At 45.2% G+C, this 16,222-nt stretch overlaps 6 protein-coding genes across 6 annotated transcripts; 3 read left to right on the forward strand and 3 right to left on the reverse strand.

The window, feature by feature from the left end:
• Positions 1–643: 643 nt before the first annotated feature.
• M431DRAFT_10675 (hypothetical protein) lies at positions 644–1,702 on the reverse strand (the record flags this gene model as incomplete). Its single annotated transcript, XM_024911625.1, has 1 exon — positions 644–1,702. The coding sequence occupies one exon, from the start codon at positions 1,700–1,702 to the stop codon at positions 644–646; it is 1,059 nt and encodes a 352-aa protein (XP_024768403.1).
• Positions 1,703–2,925: 1,223 nt separating this feature from the next.
• On the reverse strand, positions 2,926–4,716 carry M431DRAFT_99367 (hypothetical protein; the record flags this gene model as incomplete). Its single annotated transcript, XM_024925143.1, has 5 exons — positions 2,926–3,303; positions 3,372–3,479; positions 3,537–3,751; positions 3,815–4,448; positions 4,498–4,716. 5 exons carry the CDS (start codon positions 4,714–4,716, stop codon positions 2,926–2,928), a joined length of 1,554 nt encoding a protein of 517 aa, XP_024768404.1.
• A 1,679-nt stretch (positions 4,717–6,395) lies between these two features.
• On the forward strand, positions 6,396–8,152 carry M431DRAFT_99332 (hypothetical protein; the record flags this gene model as incomplete). Its single annotated transcript, XM_024925142.1, has 5 exons — positions 6,396–6,557; positions 6,617–6,672; positions 6,725–6,804; positions 6,857–7,078; positions 7,137–8,152. 5 exons carry the CDS (start codon positions 6,396–6,398, stop codon positions 8,150–8,152), a joined length of 1,536 nt encoding a protein of 511 aa, XP_024768405.1.
• Positions 8,153–8,607: 455 nt separating this feature from the next.
• M431DRAFT_500926 (hypothetical protein) lies at positions 8,608–9,563 on the forward strand (the record flags this gene model as incomplete). The annotated part of the gene is made up of 3 exons (XM_024917966.1): positions 8,608–9,033; positions 9,148–9,433; positions 9,454–9,563. The coding sequence occupies 3 exons, from the start codon at positions 8,608–8,610 to the stop codon at positions 9,561–9,563; spliced, it is 822 nt and encodes a 273-aa protein (XP_024768406.1).
• A 5-nt stretch (positions 9,564–9,568) lies between these two features.
• Positions 9,569–10,827, reverse strand: M431DRAFT_127746 (carbohydrate-binding module family 1 protein). The gene is made up of 2 exons (XM_024912344.1): positions 10,487–10,827; positions 9,569–10,381 (listed from the first exon to the last, which is right to left on the reverse strand). The coding sequence occupies exons 1-2, from the start codon at positions 10,780–10,782 to the stop codon at positions 9,796–9,798; spliced, it is 882 nt and encodes a 293-aa protein (XP_024768407.1). The 5' UTR covers positions 10,783–10,827; the 3' UTR covers positions 9,569–9,795.
• A 4,484-nt stretch (positions 10,828–15,311) lies between these two features.
• Positions 15,312–15,683, forward strand: M431DRAFT_99248 (hypothetical protein; the record flags this gene model as incomplete). Its single annotated transcript, XM_024925127.1, has 2 exons — positions 15,312–15,388; positions 15,440–15,683. 2 exons carry the CDS (start codon positions 15,312–15,314, stop codon positions 15,681–15,683), a joined length of 321 nt encoding a protein of 106 aa, XP_024768408.1.
• Between the last annotated feature and the right edge of the window lie 539 nt (positions 15,684–16,222).

The raw sequence follows: 16,222 nt of genomic DNA on the forward strand, positions 1-16,222 counted from the left end.
GGGCGACAGTAGCGGCTCTGAAAACAAGGATTCCCCGCAACTAACTAAGGGCAGCCATGGCTTGAAGCTGGGGAGAGAGGCTAAGCTCCTGGCCACTTCGGCGTTAGCTGCCCCGTCTAGGCAATTAAACGGAAGTGATTGATGGGCTAGTGGGCGAATGTAATCATCGCCCTCTGTCGCTCCAAACAGCCCGACATATAGCTAACAATGAGAAACGGGGGAAAGTAGCTGAATTGACAATATCCACTGGGCCTGGAATCGCCGAGTGGCTCCCATGTGTCGAATCGTGCAACTTTCGTTGTACACACCTGCTACAAGAACGTAATGTTATGACAATCGTAGATAGCCCGTGCCGCTGTATGAAGTACCGAGCTTGGTGCGGTTCTTAGAAAAGACGTTGGCCATTTCTAGATTTCTCTGCAGTTGACGCTTTATTATACCCGGTATCCGTTGTGCAATGGACATAATCCAATAGGTGTATTGTATATAGAAGACAACCACTTCATGCCCACGCTAAGTAATATACAACAGGTTTCAATTGCCTACAGACATGCTATAAATTCCGTCTAGAAGTGTCTTTTACTTTATTTACTCATTCTTCAATTGAGCCTCGCCCGGCTACCACTTTATCTCCCCTCAATCTCTAATTGAGTTTAGTGAGAAGATCTTTTCCCTCAGCCCATGTCTTCAAATTCATTGCCGAATCTTGGTACCAGCGCGTCATAACTCCCTCTTCGACATAGCCCATATGTGGACTAAGAAGCAATTGGCTCCGTCCTTCAGTACCCCAAGAGGTTACCCTCCAAGGGGAGTTCTGTGGCAGTGGTTCGGCGTTGTGAACATCCAGCGCAGCCCCTCTAATCTTGCCCTGCAATAAGGTATCCAATAAAGCTTGTTCATTGACGAGAGCACTTCTAGACGTGTTGATCAAGATCGCTGAAGGCTTCATAAGAGCTAGTTCACTCGATCCTAAGATATTCCTACTGCGTTCGGATAGAACATAGTGGATGCTTAAAACATCAGAGTTTTGCAGTAGCTCCTCTTTGGTTCCAGCAACTTTGAATGACCCTGGAGGTAGGCTAAAGCTTGCAGCTTTTTCATCAGCAACCTGCTGAGTGATGTTACTGGACCATGCCAGAATTTTCATGCCGAATGAGCTTGCTCCAACGAAAGCGACTCTCGCGCCCAAGGTACCAAACCCCAGCAGACCGAGCGTCTTACCGCGAAGTCCTGTGGCGTGAGATGTTTCCCAGTGTCCCGTTTTGACGCCTAAATCATCCCGAGAGATGTTTCGAGCGAGGCCTAGGATCAAGGCCCAACAATGCTCGAGGGTTGAATCAAGAGATGTCGGTGGGGTTTCTTTCGTGTTTTTACCAAGACCCTTCGCACCAACAACAGCAATCCCCTGCTCAGTGCAGGCAGCCAAGTCAATGGCGGAGTTCTTCATTCCCGTAGTAAGAAGCAGGTTTAGTTTAGGAAGACGCTTTATAATTTCCTTCGGGAAGGGCGTTCGTTCGCGCATCGTGCTGATGACATTGTAGGGCTGAAGCCGATGCACAAGGGCATCGCTGTCTTCGGGAGTAGAGAGTTGGATGGTGTCAGAAAACGTGCGTATTTCAATTTCTGGCATTACTTGACGAAATATTGGCTCTGCGATGCCTTGATAGTCATCTAGAATGGCAACTTGAATTCTGTGAGCCATCTTTTCGGAGTCCAACACGGTATCGCTAGCTAGTGATGTTGCAATTCAAGACGCTGTACAATGTGCTCTGGGTACCTAGAGTGGAACGTATTAATTTGAGATTGTACTTCAATTACAAATATTATAAACATGAAGCGTATTCTTCTCACTACACTATATAATCTGATATGGGCATCTTTGGACCATGAACAGCTCTCTATTCATCACTAATCTCCAACTTGGGGAGCTGTGCCCCGCCCCCGCACACCATCTGGGCATTGATGTCTTTAGCATGGACACTTTACAAGGCAGCCGACCGCTAGCTCCATCTCCGTGATATTTTGACCAGGTCGGCTTTTCCCCATTACCCGGGACACGAACATTTCGGATCCCACAGTTTTGGTGATTGGTCCCCAGAATCTTTGACAGAAGACATCTAGTTACTGCGCTACGTCATATAGCGAACTTGGCGCCCTTCCAATCATATCCATTAGTCTTGTGGACTTATTAGCCCATCGTAGGGAGGTAATGATCTCTGCGTTATGATTCATTGCCTGTACCCTTGGCTGAGAGCCGATAATACTGGCTATTTATATTATTATGCGGATCTAAAGATTAAATTTCTGGGGAAAATTGCGCACTTATTCATTCCGACTGTAATTTGGATATTGAAGAATAGCTCATGCGGAAAGAGTTGGAAAAGATCTACCCTACGGAGTACATGTTAGAAGCAATGCGTGGAACCCGCAATCTCCTCCAACATGCGTACACAATATGCTATACAATTTTGCGCGGGTGCGCTTCCTGAAATAAAAGAACGCTTAGAAGAAAGTTCTTGAGCATACTGGGTTATATGGATGTAGAAAGTTGGTTACATCGTTCCAAAACAGAGGTGCAGCTGCATAAAACATTAGCTGCATCAAGGTCGCCAGCCTCTTACTGCATTCTCTGAGCGCCGTCCTCACAAACCAAATTGAGAGATTGTGATATACTGTACGAACTATAGATATACGGGTCGGTGAAATGTTAGTATCTCCGCATGAACGTGTCACAACTGCCGTGTAAGTAAGAATGATAAGGAGAGTGAAGGGAGCAGTAAGCCCGAACCACAAGATACCGTCCTATTTGCGTCACCATACGGGTATCTCAGTTGCAATTTCTTCTTGTCATTTCTAATGATACAAAAATGCTATGAGTCCTTGAAGCTACCGACATAAGACAGCCCCAGAATGCATGTAACCTCTTCAAAGGTATGCAGTCTTCTCTTTACTGCTTGCAATCCATTTTTCTAATTGCTGTTGATTCCGAGGAATAAACCTCACCTTGAATGGCTTCGGCTGAGTCACCATGCTTGTAGGCACAGAGTTACATTCGATGGTATCCAAGATCGGCCTATCCTTTACGTGTGTAGTCTCACGAATATGGAATGCTAGTACCAAACGGATGAAGATGGCGTAAAGCTCGCGATTAGCCAAGTGAGCACCTGCACACATCCGAGTACCAGCACCATATCCGTAATGCTGAGTGCCCTGCCCAGCTTCAGAGACCCCAACAAAGCGATCAGGGATGAAGTCCATAGGGTGATGAAATTGTTTAGGATCATGATTTGCAGCCCACATATTCTGTATTGCGCCAGTATTAGATCATTAGATCTCCAACCTGAGTAGATCGCGGCTCAATCATCACTTACCATTAAGAAAGGTGTTCCAGCAGGAATAACAGCTCCTTTATACGTAATATCTCTGATACTCTGTCGGTTAAAGGATAGGTTGAGCGTAGACCAAAATCGAAGTACTTCCTATGTCCCTGTTAGGAAGGCCCTAGATGCTTTGCGTAAGGAGACTGTAATACTCACCTTGATAAATGATACCACAAACTCACACCGTTCTTCAGTCAAACAAGCATCCCAGGGATCTTCGTTCGGGTAAGCTTTCAGGATTTCTTCATACATGTGATCTTGTATTTCCTGGCCATGAGGGGAGGATAGATAAGCTATTGTCATATTGATATTCCCCGGGAGAGTATCCAGGCCGGCAGCAACCATGGTAAGGCAAATGGATTTCAATTCATCTATAGGCTGGTTAATATTCTGGATTAACTCGTTATCCATATGCTGCGAATGTTTTGCCTTACTGTCTTCAAGCTTTGCTTCAGGATTTTTTAAAACGTTGCCAGCAATGCAGGGATTATCGGTCCCGGCTGCAATTCGCTGTTTCAATTGCTCATAGAAATCCAAAATGTACTCATCCCTCCTAGAGCGGAACTTTATGGCATTAGTTTTGAAGCCAGGCCATAATCGTAGCAATGGTACATAGTCCTGCCAGTTATGAGCAATCCCACGGATATTCCCAAGCTCTCTTTCGACTTGGACGACCTCATTCAACGTGTGGTCACGAACGGTCCCATCAATTCGGATGCCATAACATAGTGTAAGACTGATGTTAAGAGAGAACCGTTGGAAATAGCCATTGGGATCAACATCATAACCATTCTTGATATTCTGTACCAGCTCATTGATACTAGTAGTAGACTCCAGATCAATGAATGGGAGGTAGGTCTGAACAGCTTGCCGGTTGAGTGCCGTCGCGGCAGCCTTCCGAGCTCGCTTTACTGATTCGTTCCATGGCGACGTCCCAAGTGTGTAGACACCTTGCGTTTTCGAGACCACATTATGGAAAGTCCAAAAGGTTGGTCGAGAGATGAGAGCAGCCTGGTTTTTAATCCACAGCTCCTTAACTCCATCAAAGGAGTTAGCGTATATAAACCGCTATGCCAAGTTAGCTTTATCTGCTGTAAGGAAATAGAGGTCAACGTACTCGGTTCCCGAGGCGAACTTGGAAAACATCTCCATAGGTTTTGGCAAGTCTGGCACAGTTTCGTGCATGATGCTTTCCAAGAAGAAACAGACTACCAAATAGTGGCACTCCAGGGAGCTCGGGCAAGTTTTTAATTTTAGGGATGTCAGTTTTGTTCATCCAACGAATAGCAATGGCTACAATGGCCGCAATAACGAAGAACGGAGTGAATGGATGCATCTTCGAGAAGTAAACAAGTGTACATCGATGAGGCTGGTAATGAAAATCATGACGAGAAATTTGCTGTTAATATAAAGTTAGGGAGTTGGAGATTGCGTTTTGGTTGCACGTCAGAGGAAGTCATCATTGCTATGGAGATGATCAAATCCCTTGCCTGTGTTAGTACCACGTTGGAGAAACAGGAGTCCTCCTTCAGCCTCAGTAAGGCGCTGTCAATACTCCACCATGAAAAGTCGAAGAGTATAGAAAATGCGGGGGCGGGGGCGGGGGGCAGTCGAGAGCTTGGGAAAGATGGTTGGAGTGAATACATGTATGTCTCTGCTAGTTTTCATGTCTTGGAGATCTGGATTATTAGTTGACATTACGCTACAGTTGCTAATGTCCGAACCCATGACGTATGGAATGTTCTTGGTTACATTTGGCCCATAGCAAGCTTCGGTAAGTACCGGATGGTGAGTGATTTGATGATCAGTAGAACAATTTATGAGGGGTAGAGATACTCATGTATGATAGTGTCAGCCGCTAAGTACATATTGAAACAATAAAGCAGTTTAAAAAGTTCCAGCACGATAGTTAAATTGTAGAATAACTGACCGAGTATGTCTCTTTGCGGTTCTATGGATATAGTAGATCCAAAGGTCTATTTTAGAACCCTCAAATGAGTCGAGTTGCGCAATGGAATCATCCGCTCAACTTTTGGTCTACCAGCGCTGTGGTGGCAACAGCACTCGAACTTCAATTCTCTGTATTTTCTTTCCTCTCAAAATGTCTCCTATTATCTTCTGATCTTATCCATTATCTTGGCATGTCCTTAAATTGACCATATGAGGAACTGTTCATTGATGGTGGTTACTTGCAGAAAATTATTTCCATATTACCATCTCTAAGAGCTATGTAGTTCAATTACACTGATGACTTTAGAATTTGGCCTTAATTGTATGAAGTACCAAGATTTATGCGCAATATAAGTGGCTTTTGGCGTGCCTTGGTCCTTTTTACAATGAATCCATGAGTAGCTCTAATTTAGTAGTTGTATCTCGAGCCATCTAGTGAGCAAAATTAGAACTTGAGATGTTTTATCCCATAGGATGCTGCGGCTTCTTCAATGGCCCATTTGAGAACCAGAAATCAACGCTTGTCCAACGTTCCCTAAACCATCATACCTCAAACTCTTCGCATCCTGGAGACCACCTGCTGAGTCTTTAGCTCTTGTCATCCCCATCTTGGGGTAAACCCCTGCTATTCCCCCGCAATCTGGGCTGAATGCATACGAGCTAATTTTGCGGGGTGCATTGGCTCCAGACCAACTCGCCACACTCCACCAGTTAGGAGCCTTGGAAAGGATACTCTAGTTCATCCAGTTACTACTTCAAGACGCCATCCAAGCGCAGCTAATGATGATTGAGAATAATCACTCGCCAAGGGATGTTAGACATATGGCTATTGGAATAGACTTGCACTCTTCCTTGTCCGTCGATACCGCTATTTTCGTTGGCAAAATTGTGGCTTGGAAACATTTCAGCTTGGCAATGCATGGGAAGATATAAAATGGGCGCAGTTTCTTGTACATTGACCTCAGTCTTGTGCCAACATGTTATTTTCGGTTTAAATAAACATATCCTTTGAACAAGCCTCCTTATTTACGAGTTCTCGAATGCTGGAGAGATATTTCAATCAGCATGTCAGCAGCCGACTTGTCACCCCAACGCGTTCGTACGTCGGGTTCAGTTGAAGAAATCAAGATCAAAGAGACTGAACATATTGAATACGAGAGAAATGAGCTTCTTACTCGCCTGACCGACCCAGATGAAGGGAAAAGTGAGGAGGAGAAGCAGGAAATTGTACATTGTCTCCTTCCAAACATCACATATCAAGCCCTTTAACTTATGGTATCATTTAGGACAGGAAATTAATGTGGAAAGTTGATCTTTGGCTTGTTCCATGGTTATCTCTTCTGTTAGATCGATCAAAATCTTACCAGCAGTGATCAATTCTAAATGGCTTCTAGGTACTTGCTGTCCTTCTTGGATCGTACCAATATCGGAAATGCCAGATTGGCTCATATTGAAGCCGATCTTGGCATGAAAGGTAAATGATGAATCATATTCTTGTCTCACAATTGGCTGACATATATTTGAAGGAAACAACTACAACATGATATTGACCATTTTCTTCATTTCCTATGCCGTTGCCGAACCCGTTACGAATGCCCTGCTTAAGCGCCTTACCCCTCGCATATTCTTCACGAGTATTATCTTAATATGGGGCATAATCATGACCTTAATGGGCCTTACAACATCATACAGAGGCCTTCTAGCCGCTCGATTCTTTCTTGGGGCGGCAGAGGCAGGATTATTTCCAGGTACAATCACCCCGCCTTATGAACTATGCGTCAGCTAGCTGTTCCCCCCCACAAACAGGGGTCAACTATTATCTTAGCTGTTGGTATAAGAGTTCAGAAATTGGCGTCCGGAGTGCCATTTTTCTCTCCGCTGCTGCAATTGCCGGCTCTTTTGGAGGTCTACTGGCGGCGGCCATTACAAAAATGGACGGAATTGGCGGTAAACCGGGCTGGGCTTGGATTTTCATCATTGAAGGCCTTGCTACAGTGCTTGTTGCTGTCTTATGCTGGTGGATGGTCTTTGATTGGCCTGATACAGCTAAATTCCTAACTCCCGAAGAACGTATCAGGGTACAACGTCGACTTATCCTGGACAGACAGGGATATACGGCCGATGATTTCAACAAACGTTACATCTACGAGGCACTTAAAGATTGGAAGACATATGGATATACTTGGATTTTTATCGGCTGCACCATCCCACTTTATGCCTTTTCACTCTTTCTTCCGACCATTATCGCAGCTATGGGTCATTCAGGAACGCGCGCCCAGCTACTGACGGTTCCACCATATGTTTGCGCGGCGGTGCTTACGGTACTTATAGGCTTCTTCGCGGACAAAATGAAGTGGCGAGGGTATTGTAATTTAGCCGCCGCCACTCTGGGTATTGTTGGATTTGCTTTGTTGTTGGGCTCGTCGCGACCAAACATTCAGTACGCCGGTACTTTTCTGGGAGCAATGGGTATCTACCCAGCCATCCCAAATACCCTTTCATGGGTATCCAACAATACTGAGGGCTCACTAAAGCGAGCTATAGTGTTGGGTATAGTCGTTGGATTCGGAAATTTGAATGGGATAGTGTCGTCAAATATCTACCTACCCGCCCAAAAACCTAGGTACCCGACTGGCCATGGGGTCGTTTTGGCATCACAAATCTTCTTCTTGCTTGGAGGATCCGTTTTCATGCACTTTGCTTTGAGAGCTGAGAATTCTCGGCGGCATAGGAACATGGGTAACAGTGTGGAGAGTGGACTAACGGAAGAGGAGAAACGCATCAAGGGTGATAAACGGCCTGACTTTGTGTATACTCTGTAGCGGAGCCTGAGTTCAAGAACGCCAATTTTGGCAGTTGGTGGAAATCATATGTCATAGTGGTGTGCTTCATACATAAGCTAACTATGAATTGATCAAGCTCGCACCGGATAGAGTCGCTCTCTATGATTTATAAACAAGCATAACATGTATACATGCTTTTAGGCCTCCATTTCATTCGTGGACTAATTGAGCAAATGCTAGGCCTGGAAAAATTGGAAGTAACATTGACAGACTTACTGTAACGGTACTATTCTGACAAGAAGATTGATAATAACGTCAGACACCCGCTGACATGTCTGACCATGCTTTGAAATGAGAAGGCAGAGCAATATAAAACCATCACCAGCTAAGCTATGCAAATCAAAATTAACATTTGGTAACTCACTTTCATTTTGTCGCAATTGTTTCCCTTGATTATCCAAATTTATTATACCGAACACACATCAACTTTTACAATGACTAAAACTGCAACTGTTGTGGGGGCGACTAGTAACCAAGGAGCGGCTGTTATTGATGCCCTGAAGAAACATGGAGGTTACAAATTCCGCGGACTTACACGACGGCCTGAAAGCGATGCCGCTGCAGCTCTCAAGAAACAAGATGTAGAAGTTGTCAGGGCAGATGTTAACGACTATGCCTCCCTGGTGTCTGCCTTTGCCGGATCCCATTTCATCTTCGGTGTTACAAATTTCTTTGAACTTTTCGCAACATCTGAAGATGCAGATAAAGCCATGGATACTGAGATACAACAGGGCAAGAATCTGGCAAATGCTGCTGAGGCCACGCCAACCCTGGAGCATTACGTCTGGAGCAATCTTCCAGGAGCATCCGTCAAAAGCGGAGGGAAAATAAAGGTACCGCACTACGATAGCAAGGATATTGTGGCTCATTATATCCGAACAAAAGAAAACCTGCTACCTAAGACAACCTTTATGCTGATTGGATGATACTCGTTAAACTTTACCCTTCCCTTCTTCAGACCAACACTGCTGGAGAGTGCTGGGAAATATGTTCTTGTGGGGAATTTCGACCCGTCAAAGATCAATTACCCAACCATTGGAGATATCAGGAAGAATCTTGTCCCGTTTGTCGAGGCTATACTGGACAAGCCTGAGATGAAGAAAGGGGCAATGGTGGTGGCGTCGATTGGTACATTCAATGTAGTCGACATGCTGCGAAAGCTTGTACGCGCACGTGGCAAAGATTTCGAATTTATTGAGACTAGCAGTGAAACATACTACAAGCTGTTCCCTCTATGGGCGGAGGAAGGAAGCCTAAGCAGTATATGCAGGCGTTGGGAGACCAAGCATGGACGGACGCGAAGTATCCGATGGTACTTCCGGATGAGTTGGGCGTTGATACTGGCTCAATTGCATCCCTTGATGATTCACTAGACGCGCTGGAAATATAACTTACGTCCAACTCTTATTTCATATAGGTATGGATGCTATCTAGTTGCTGTTTAGTACGGTGATCTTCTTAACAATGCGTTACGTCGTTCTTCGTAACCCGCTTCTTTGACCACATCCTGCCTCCATCTGATTTAATCATGTTTTTGGTTAAAAAAATGCAATTTCAGTTCTCACATGTATTCGACTCTTCTAACCAACCCATGTATCAACGGCGTTTGAAGATTCCCTAGCTTACAGGCACTGAGAATAGTACGCGTTTCCGACCTTGCAGGTACCTGAGGAGCAGCACGTAGGGCCTTGCCAGCCGATACCACCACATTGGCCGTACAAGGCGGAGCAACCGCCACCTGTAGGTCCGGAGCCAGGTGCCGATGAGGTTGTGCTTCCGGGAGGAGGAGGAGGAGGAGTTCCGGAGCCAGTATTGGAGACGGACTGCTGAGCCGACCCACTGCCACTCCAACTCTCAACTGCAATAACCTGGTAGTTCATCGTGCCGAGGTGCAAACCAGCTGCCGCCCACGCATCAAAGTGGTTCTGGATAGTGACGGTGCCATTGCTTCGTCCTCCCTGTCGGATGGAGATGTACTGATTGAAGGTCGCCGTGCCAATGATAGAAGGCTCGTTGACACGCTGGTTTTCCCATATAGCATAGGTGCCTCCGTCACTGGTGAGCGTCCCCTTCTGCGAGCCGCCTGTGCTGATTCCAATGTTGGTCTCCATAACGTAGTACTCAACAAGTGGGTTGGTGGTCCATCCGTAGACGGAAAGACTGCCAAGACCGCTAGCCACATTGAAAGTGCCTGAATGAGTAATGGGACTATCATATCCAACGTATCAATATAACGGATTAGCCAGTGAATCAACGTATGATGTATAGACAGGAAAACAGAAGAAGAACATGTAGTAATGTTTAGTCACGTACAGGTTGCTGCCGGGGTTCCAGCCAACACCAACGACGAAATCTTGTTGAGTATTCCAATTGACCGAGAATCCGTTAGTCGACGGCACGAAATTCACCGTTCCTCCGGTGGTATAATCTTGATTGTAATTTGTGTTGGAACGGCCGGTTAAGTTACGACGAGAGAGAGGGTGGTCAGGCCCGAGAAAGAAGTTATACTCGCCACGCGTTTCAACTTTCTTTTCGGCTACCTCCGTAGGAGCGGCGAGGGAGGCCGCGATGACCGAGAGGCCAGCAACGAATCGGGAAAAGGCAACCATGGTGGCGAACAGTGAAGCTCCAGTGAAGGGCCAACTTAGTCTTGTCGATGAGACGAAGTGATTTACGATGTCAACTCATGAACCTTAGGGGCAGCTTATATACTTATGGCCAATTATTGAAACGCGTACTCCATGACAAACGGAGTGGATGTATTTCCTCTTTCCGTCTTTTTCCAACAATGTTTTGCTGCTTGCTTGCTCATGTGAGGAAAATGGTAATTCATCCACTATATCAGCCTGAAATCTTCCCATCTCCCTTAATCCGAGCAGATTATACTATTCGGAAGAATTCAGGAGGTGAATTAATAGCCTGTGGACGACGATAACTCCTCTAGCTAATGAGAGATGTATTAAACGGGGTTGGTAAATATCATCCTTTACAGTTTAGTGAAGTAGTGGAGAAATAGCATATTCGAACCCTAGAAAGGCAAGATGCCTGTGTCCATGCTAGTAGAGGTAAGAACCTGGGTTGAAGCGTGTTGTCAATGGATAAAGTTTATCCATCAGCTCCAGCTCTGCTAAACCCTACACAGGGTTGCTCACTACGCCTAATGGGTGTTTATTCAGGTCATGTAATTTACACATGCAGATGGTGGGAACACTGGCAGATTAACCTTGGCGCGGGGTAAATTGATTTCTGGAATTCCATTTTTGCCGTGCGGATTAAAATGTAACGATAACTCGGACTCCGGCAACTCAAGCGGGGCGAGAGTTCTACGTATATAACCATATACATCAGTTTTAGTCCAACGAATCACAGAGTCAGGCAGAGATGGTATTGAAGGAGAATCATACGTACGAAGTTAGTTCATATTAACAAAGCACAACTATCGATTGTACGAGCGGTGAGGCACGCGCCCCTGACTGGGTTGCGTGGAGGTTACTTTGAATAGGACTATTAGGCGCCTTTGCCCAACGACCCAAGGTCATAAAACAGGGAGCATAAAACCAAAAGATGCAAATGGAAACATAGAAGATGCACTTTTGAAGACTTATTGTGAATAGCTACTGGCATCAAATCAGCTAATTGAAATGCCATTAACTACGAAGCGGAAAGGGAAAAAGACATTATCCATGATAGTCACGCGAAGAAAGATCCGCAGTTTTAAATATTATTCAAGTATTTATGCATAACTTAGCCGAAATATAGACTAAGCACAATCGTCAGTTAATTGGAGCAATGGGACCACCAACGACGTCCGCTTGGCCGGTCAAAAGGGTAACGTAGTGGCAACTAGTGCGATTATTATGAAGTCGGGGGCAATCAGGTGCCACAGAGTTGTAGAGGTAAATAAATGTATGTACAAGCTAAACAAGAGAGAGATAGGGTGAGGCTACGTGGACCATATGTTTGTCGTAAAAGTGCTCATTCTAGCATATATAGGACTTAAAACACATATGTCTGTCATAAAGTGCCGGGCTGAGATATTGAACTCGATTAAAAGATGTCAATTGAGCGTGATAAGTTGTTTGATACCGAAATACCTCTTGTGTAGCAATTACCAAAATGATACGGTAGTGGCGTGAAGCGGACCAGTAAGTCGCACTGGCAAGATAGGGTTGCAATGTATGGCATTTCACTATGGCTACATCTGTACTCCGTCCCCTTGGATTATTAAGATTTAAATGCAATGGAAAGAAGCTCACACGACACTTCTCAACACTGACCGGATTCTATGCAAAATTAGCATAGCTAAATCTCTTTCAGCATTGGAACGAGATGTCCCGCCACTTATGGTATACGATGTAGTAGCGCTCGAGCCACAATGGAGTCTATAAAACCGATTTGGCTTACAGATGTGTGGAAGAGCTGATGCATATTAAGCGGCATTACTGGGCGACCTCGTCGCTGCCAATTCAATCACTGGTACGTGAGTAAGTGCCTGGGCTTACTGTCAGCCGCGATACTCAAAATGCTCTAATCCCGCCATTTCACCATTCATTTTTTCTAAGCGCTGTGGTATTAAGGGCAATTGAAGTACTATTCCTTTTGGCTGGATCCAATACTAATCAGTCTACGGAGTGAAGATGGTTACAATAATGTGGTGTTGGCTTTCTACACCACATGCCAATCTGCTTAATCCATTCATAGATCTTATAGTCACTGAATGGACTACAGAAATTCGAATTCTGGTTCCACGAGGGACGTATGGAATAGATTGTGTAGTACGAAATAAGTTTTCACAACGTTTTGTGTTGCGAATATGATCATAGTAGTCTCCTGGCTATAGTAATTTGCTAACCTGCGCCGAGTTGGTTAGAAGATAGAAGATGCGCCTCTTTGGACTCCAAAATCCGGCTCAAAATCACATTTGTCGACATTTTCAATGCGTAATACTCGTCCTCAAGGGACAGAGTCGTGGCCTATCACTAAAAAAAAAAAAAAAAATCAGCTCGGGCTGCCCATGTGGGGAGACAGGCAAGCTATTCATGGCAACCGGCACGCTTTTCTCGCTCTCGTAATTTTTGGCCATCTTAACCAGCATTGTCGTCGCGTCTCCGTCACGTTATCGCATTTCACTCCCTTCCACAAATCCTAGTGTAAAGGACCGGAGGCTGTATTGCGGGACGAGCGAGTGTCACATGGCTACTTTGTGGGTCGAAACATTCATGAAAGGGATAGCAGCAGCATCGTCAATTGTGGAGTCCTGGAGAAGAGTCGGCCCATATAGCGCACTCAAGACGGCTGCAGCCCTGCAAGCCTAGGATCCCTTATGCCGACACAAGCAGAGGTGACTGTCTTCCGTACATCCTTGATAAGAAGGCTCCCCATGGACTTGACGTATGAAGGTGTGTTTGTTCCATTCAACTCGGACCGACTGTTACCAACAGCGTGGTATCTGACCATTCGAGGAGCGATGCATGCTCGACAGGGGGCCAATGGGCGATAAATTGTAATGAAGCAACGCCTTGATAGAAATACGAGTTGTAGTACGGCCGATTTGATCAGAACCTCCATTGATACCGCGTGTATTTCCAGCTACTGGCAACGCCATCAGTGAATACGCCATCAAACTTCGACCCAAAATGACAGCTACGAAGTACATGAGAGGCAAGTTTGTGAAATACTGAGAGACAGAATATAGCCATATTATCAATCCACTTGTCCATTCAAATATCCTGTTGGGTTAAAAAATGATTCGGAAGAAAACGGATCGCCATTCTCACGCTCGCTCGTTTGACCCTATATGTGCTGATGCTGACTTTCATGTCCACTTATTGACCTACGTCGCCCAACAACTGCGCCATACCTGATGTCTAATGATAGATCTAGGTATATCAAGTCGCGGCTTAAACAAGAACCAAATGATAGAATGATAGAAGCGCTTCATCGCGCCATCTAAATGCATTCGGGAGAGATTATTACTGCCGGAGATTGTGCCTATTGGAATCGCCCCATCAGGGTTCTTATTAGAGTACTAATCAAGCAAAACAACTGGTATAATATATAGCTGCTGCTTCTTAGCCGAAGGTTTCCAATCTTGAGCGTAACGCTTTTAAAGATCACCCGGAGTGGCGATACGGCCACAATTTCCCCACGAGAAATCTTTTTTCAATTCGTGGGGGTCATCTTTGGGTCCATGAATTAGGAAAACAGACTGTTTCTTATTTACGGAATCACCATTTCAGGACTTGGGAAGGCGTTATTGAAATGTGGGCGCGCTGGAGGTATTCAGATGATGGGCAGCATTTATTTGGGTGATTGATGTCATATGTATAGTTGTTAGCTTCATTAAGATTTCATGATCAGATTGGTATCCCTAAAGGGAACCACCATCAAAAATTCTAAAAATATCGAGTGTTTAGTGGAAGTCACCATGGATCTCGAGGTCCGTGATAGCACCGCAAAGACGGGCCTTTTCTGATGGGAATATGCGTCCCACCTACAGTCATGTTTCGTAAGGCGTCAAGCTGAGAAAAATACGCGTGAGTTATTGGTTATTGGTGTGCGTGACTGTGAGTGGGCGCGTTGCCGGATTCCCGCGAAATATTGGACTATGGATCTCTCCGCAAATAAACCCGGGTTGACTAGGATAGCCACGCGGCTAGCTATATTGCGTTACCACATCACCCCAAAACCAATAACCAACGCTATGGATTTTCACGAAATACGGTATCAGTCCGGGGATTTCTCCCACTCTCGTTGTCATAGGCCTACACGGCCGGGTCTACCTCGGCGGTGCTTCAAGGAGCTTGAAGAGAATATGGAATAGTCCAAGGATATTTTCTGGATCTTTTGTTGATGGATTAGCATACATTCATGTACTTGCCCGTTGGTGTTCTTGTACTTAAATCCTGTATCACCCCAGGACAGTATAAGAAGCTTCACCTTGTTTGTAGAATTAGTAGCTGCTGTAATCACTAAGGTTTAATATTAATTCATTTCTGCTTGCCAAATTGGAACCGTGGTGCATTCAACCTACAACACACCCTACAATCTCTATTGCAATCGCTCGCAGTTCGACATCAGGTGGCCGTAATAAGACAACCCACCTTTTCTGCCTTAGGGCAGAATTATAATTTACGAGATGGCTCCGAGCTGGGTTATACCGGTTGCTTCCCTTAGTTGCATCTGTGGTATTGCATTTATATTTGTTTGGTGGTGGTAAGTAGTTACCTATGTGGGCAAAAATATGGGTATGTATTGACCTATTAGGTTTCCACGAATGTGGAAAAAGGGTACACATGAGGAGTTCGAGCTTGCTGCCAGAGAACGGGCAGAGCGTGAGCGATACATGCGACAAAGGAACCTCGAAGCAGGCATCACTCCGGAAGAAAAAGAGGCCCCCACGACATCAGCCCAAGAAAAAGAGACTGCTACTGTATCAACACAAGATAAAGATGCGCCTCCCGCACCAACACATCAAGCCCAGATCCCTTCTGCACCAACGCCAGAATAATGTTAATACAAAGTACGAGCGAATAATAGAGGGCTGTCAGTGCTTATAGGGATAAATAATTCGTGATGAGGACGACTTACACAGCGATCAATTACTGCAGGAGACAGGAGTACTGCGAGGCGCCAGAAAGTCAATATATTAATGTTATACAAATCAAACCAGCTTACTAAATAACCTACAAAAGCCAGAGTATCAAGTCTTATCTTCCATATGCCCAAATAGTACCCCTATAACCTGCTTCTCCTCCGCCACTTCCCTGGAGGCTCATATCATCAACAGCCCGCGTTCTGCAGCCTGCGAATAGTCATCGTCCTTTAGACCAGGTCGAACAACAACGGCCTCTGAGGCCTCATTTATGAAGTGGGAATCATTACCTTGAAGCGATTTACGGTTATTCGACGTCGTAATTGTACTAATCTTAGTACTTGAATACGAGTAGTCAATATGGGGATAAGGTGCCGGCTGAGGGGTTGAGAACAGGGAATATGAGGCCCCTTGGAGGAATGTAAATAAGCATTCCGTTTACGAAGGCGATCAAT

Source organism: Trichoderma harzianum (genome assembly GCF_003025095.1).
Source record: "Trichoderma harzianum CBS 226.95 unplaced genomic scaffold M431scaffold_23, whole genome shotgun sequence".
NCBI classification, from domain to species: domain Eukaryota; kingdom Fungi; phylum Ascomycota; class Sordariomycetes; order Hypocreales; family Hypocreaceae; genus Trichoderma; species Trichoderma harzianum.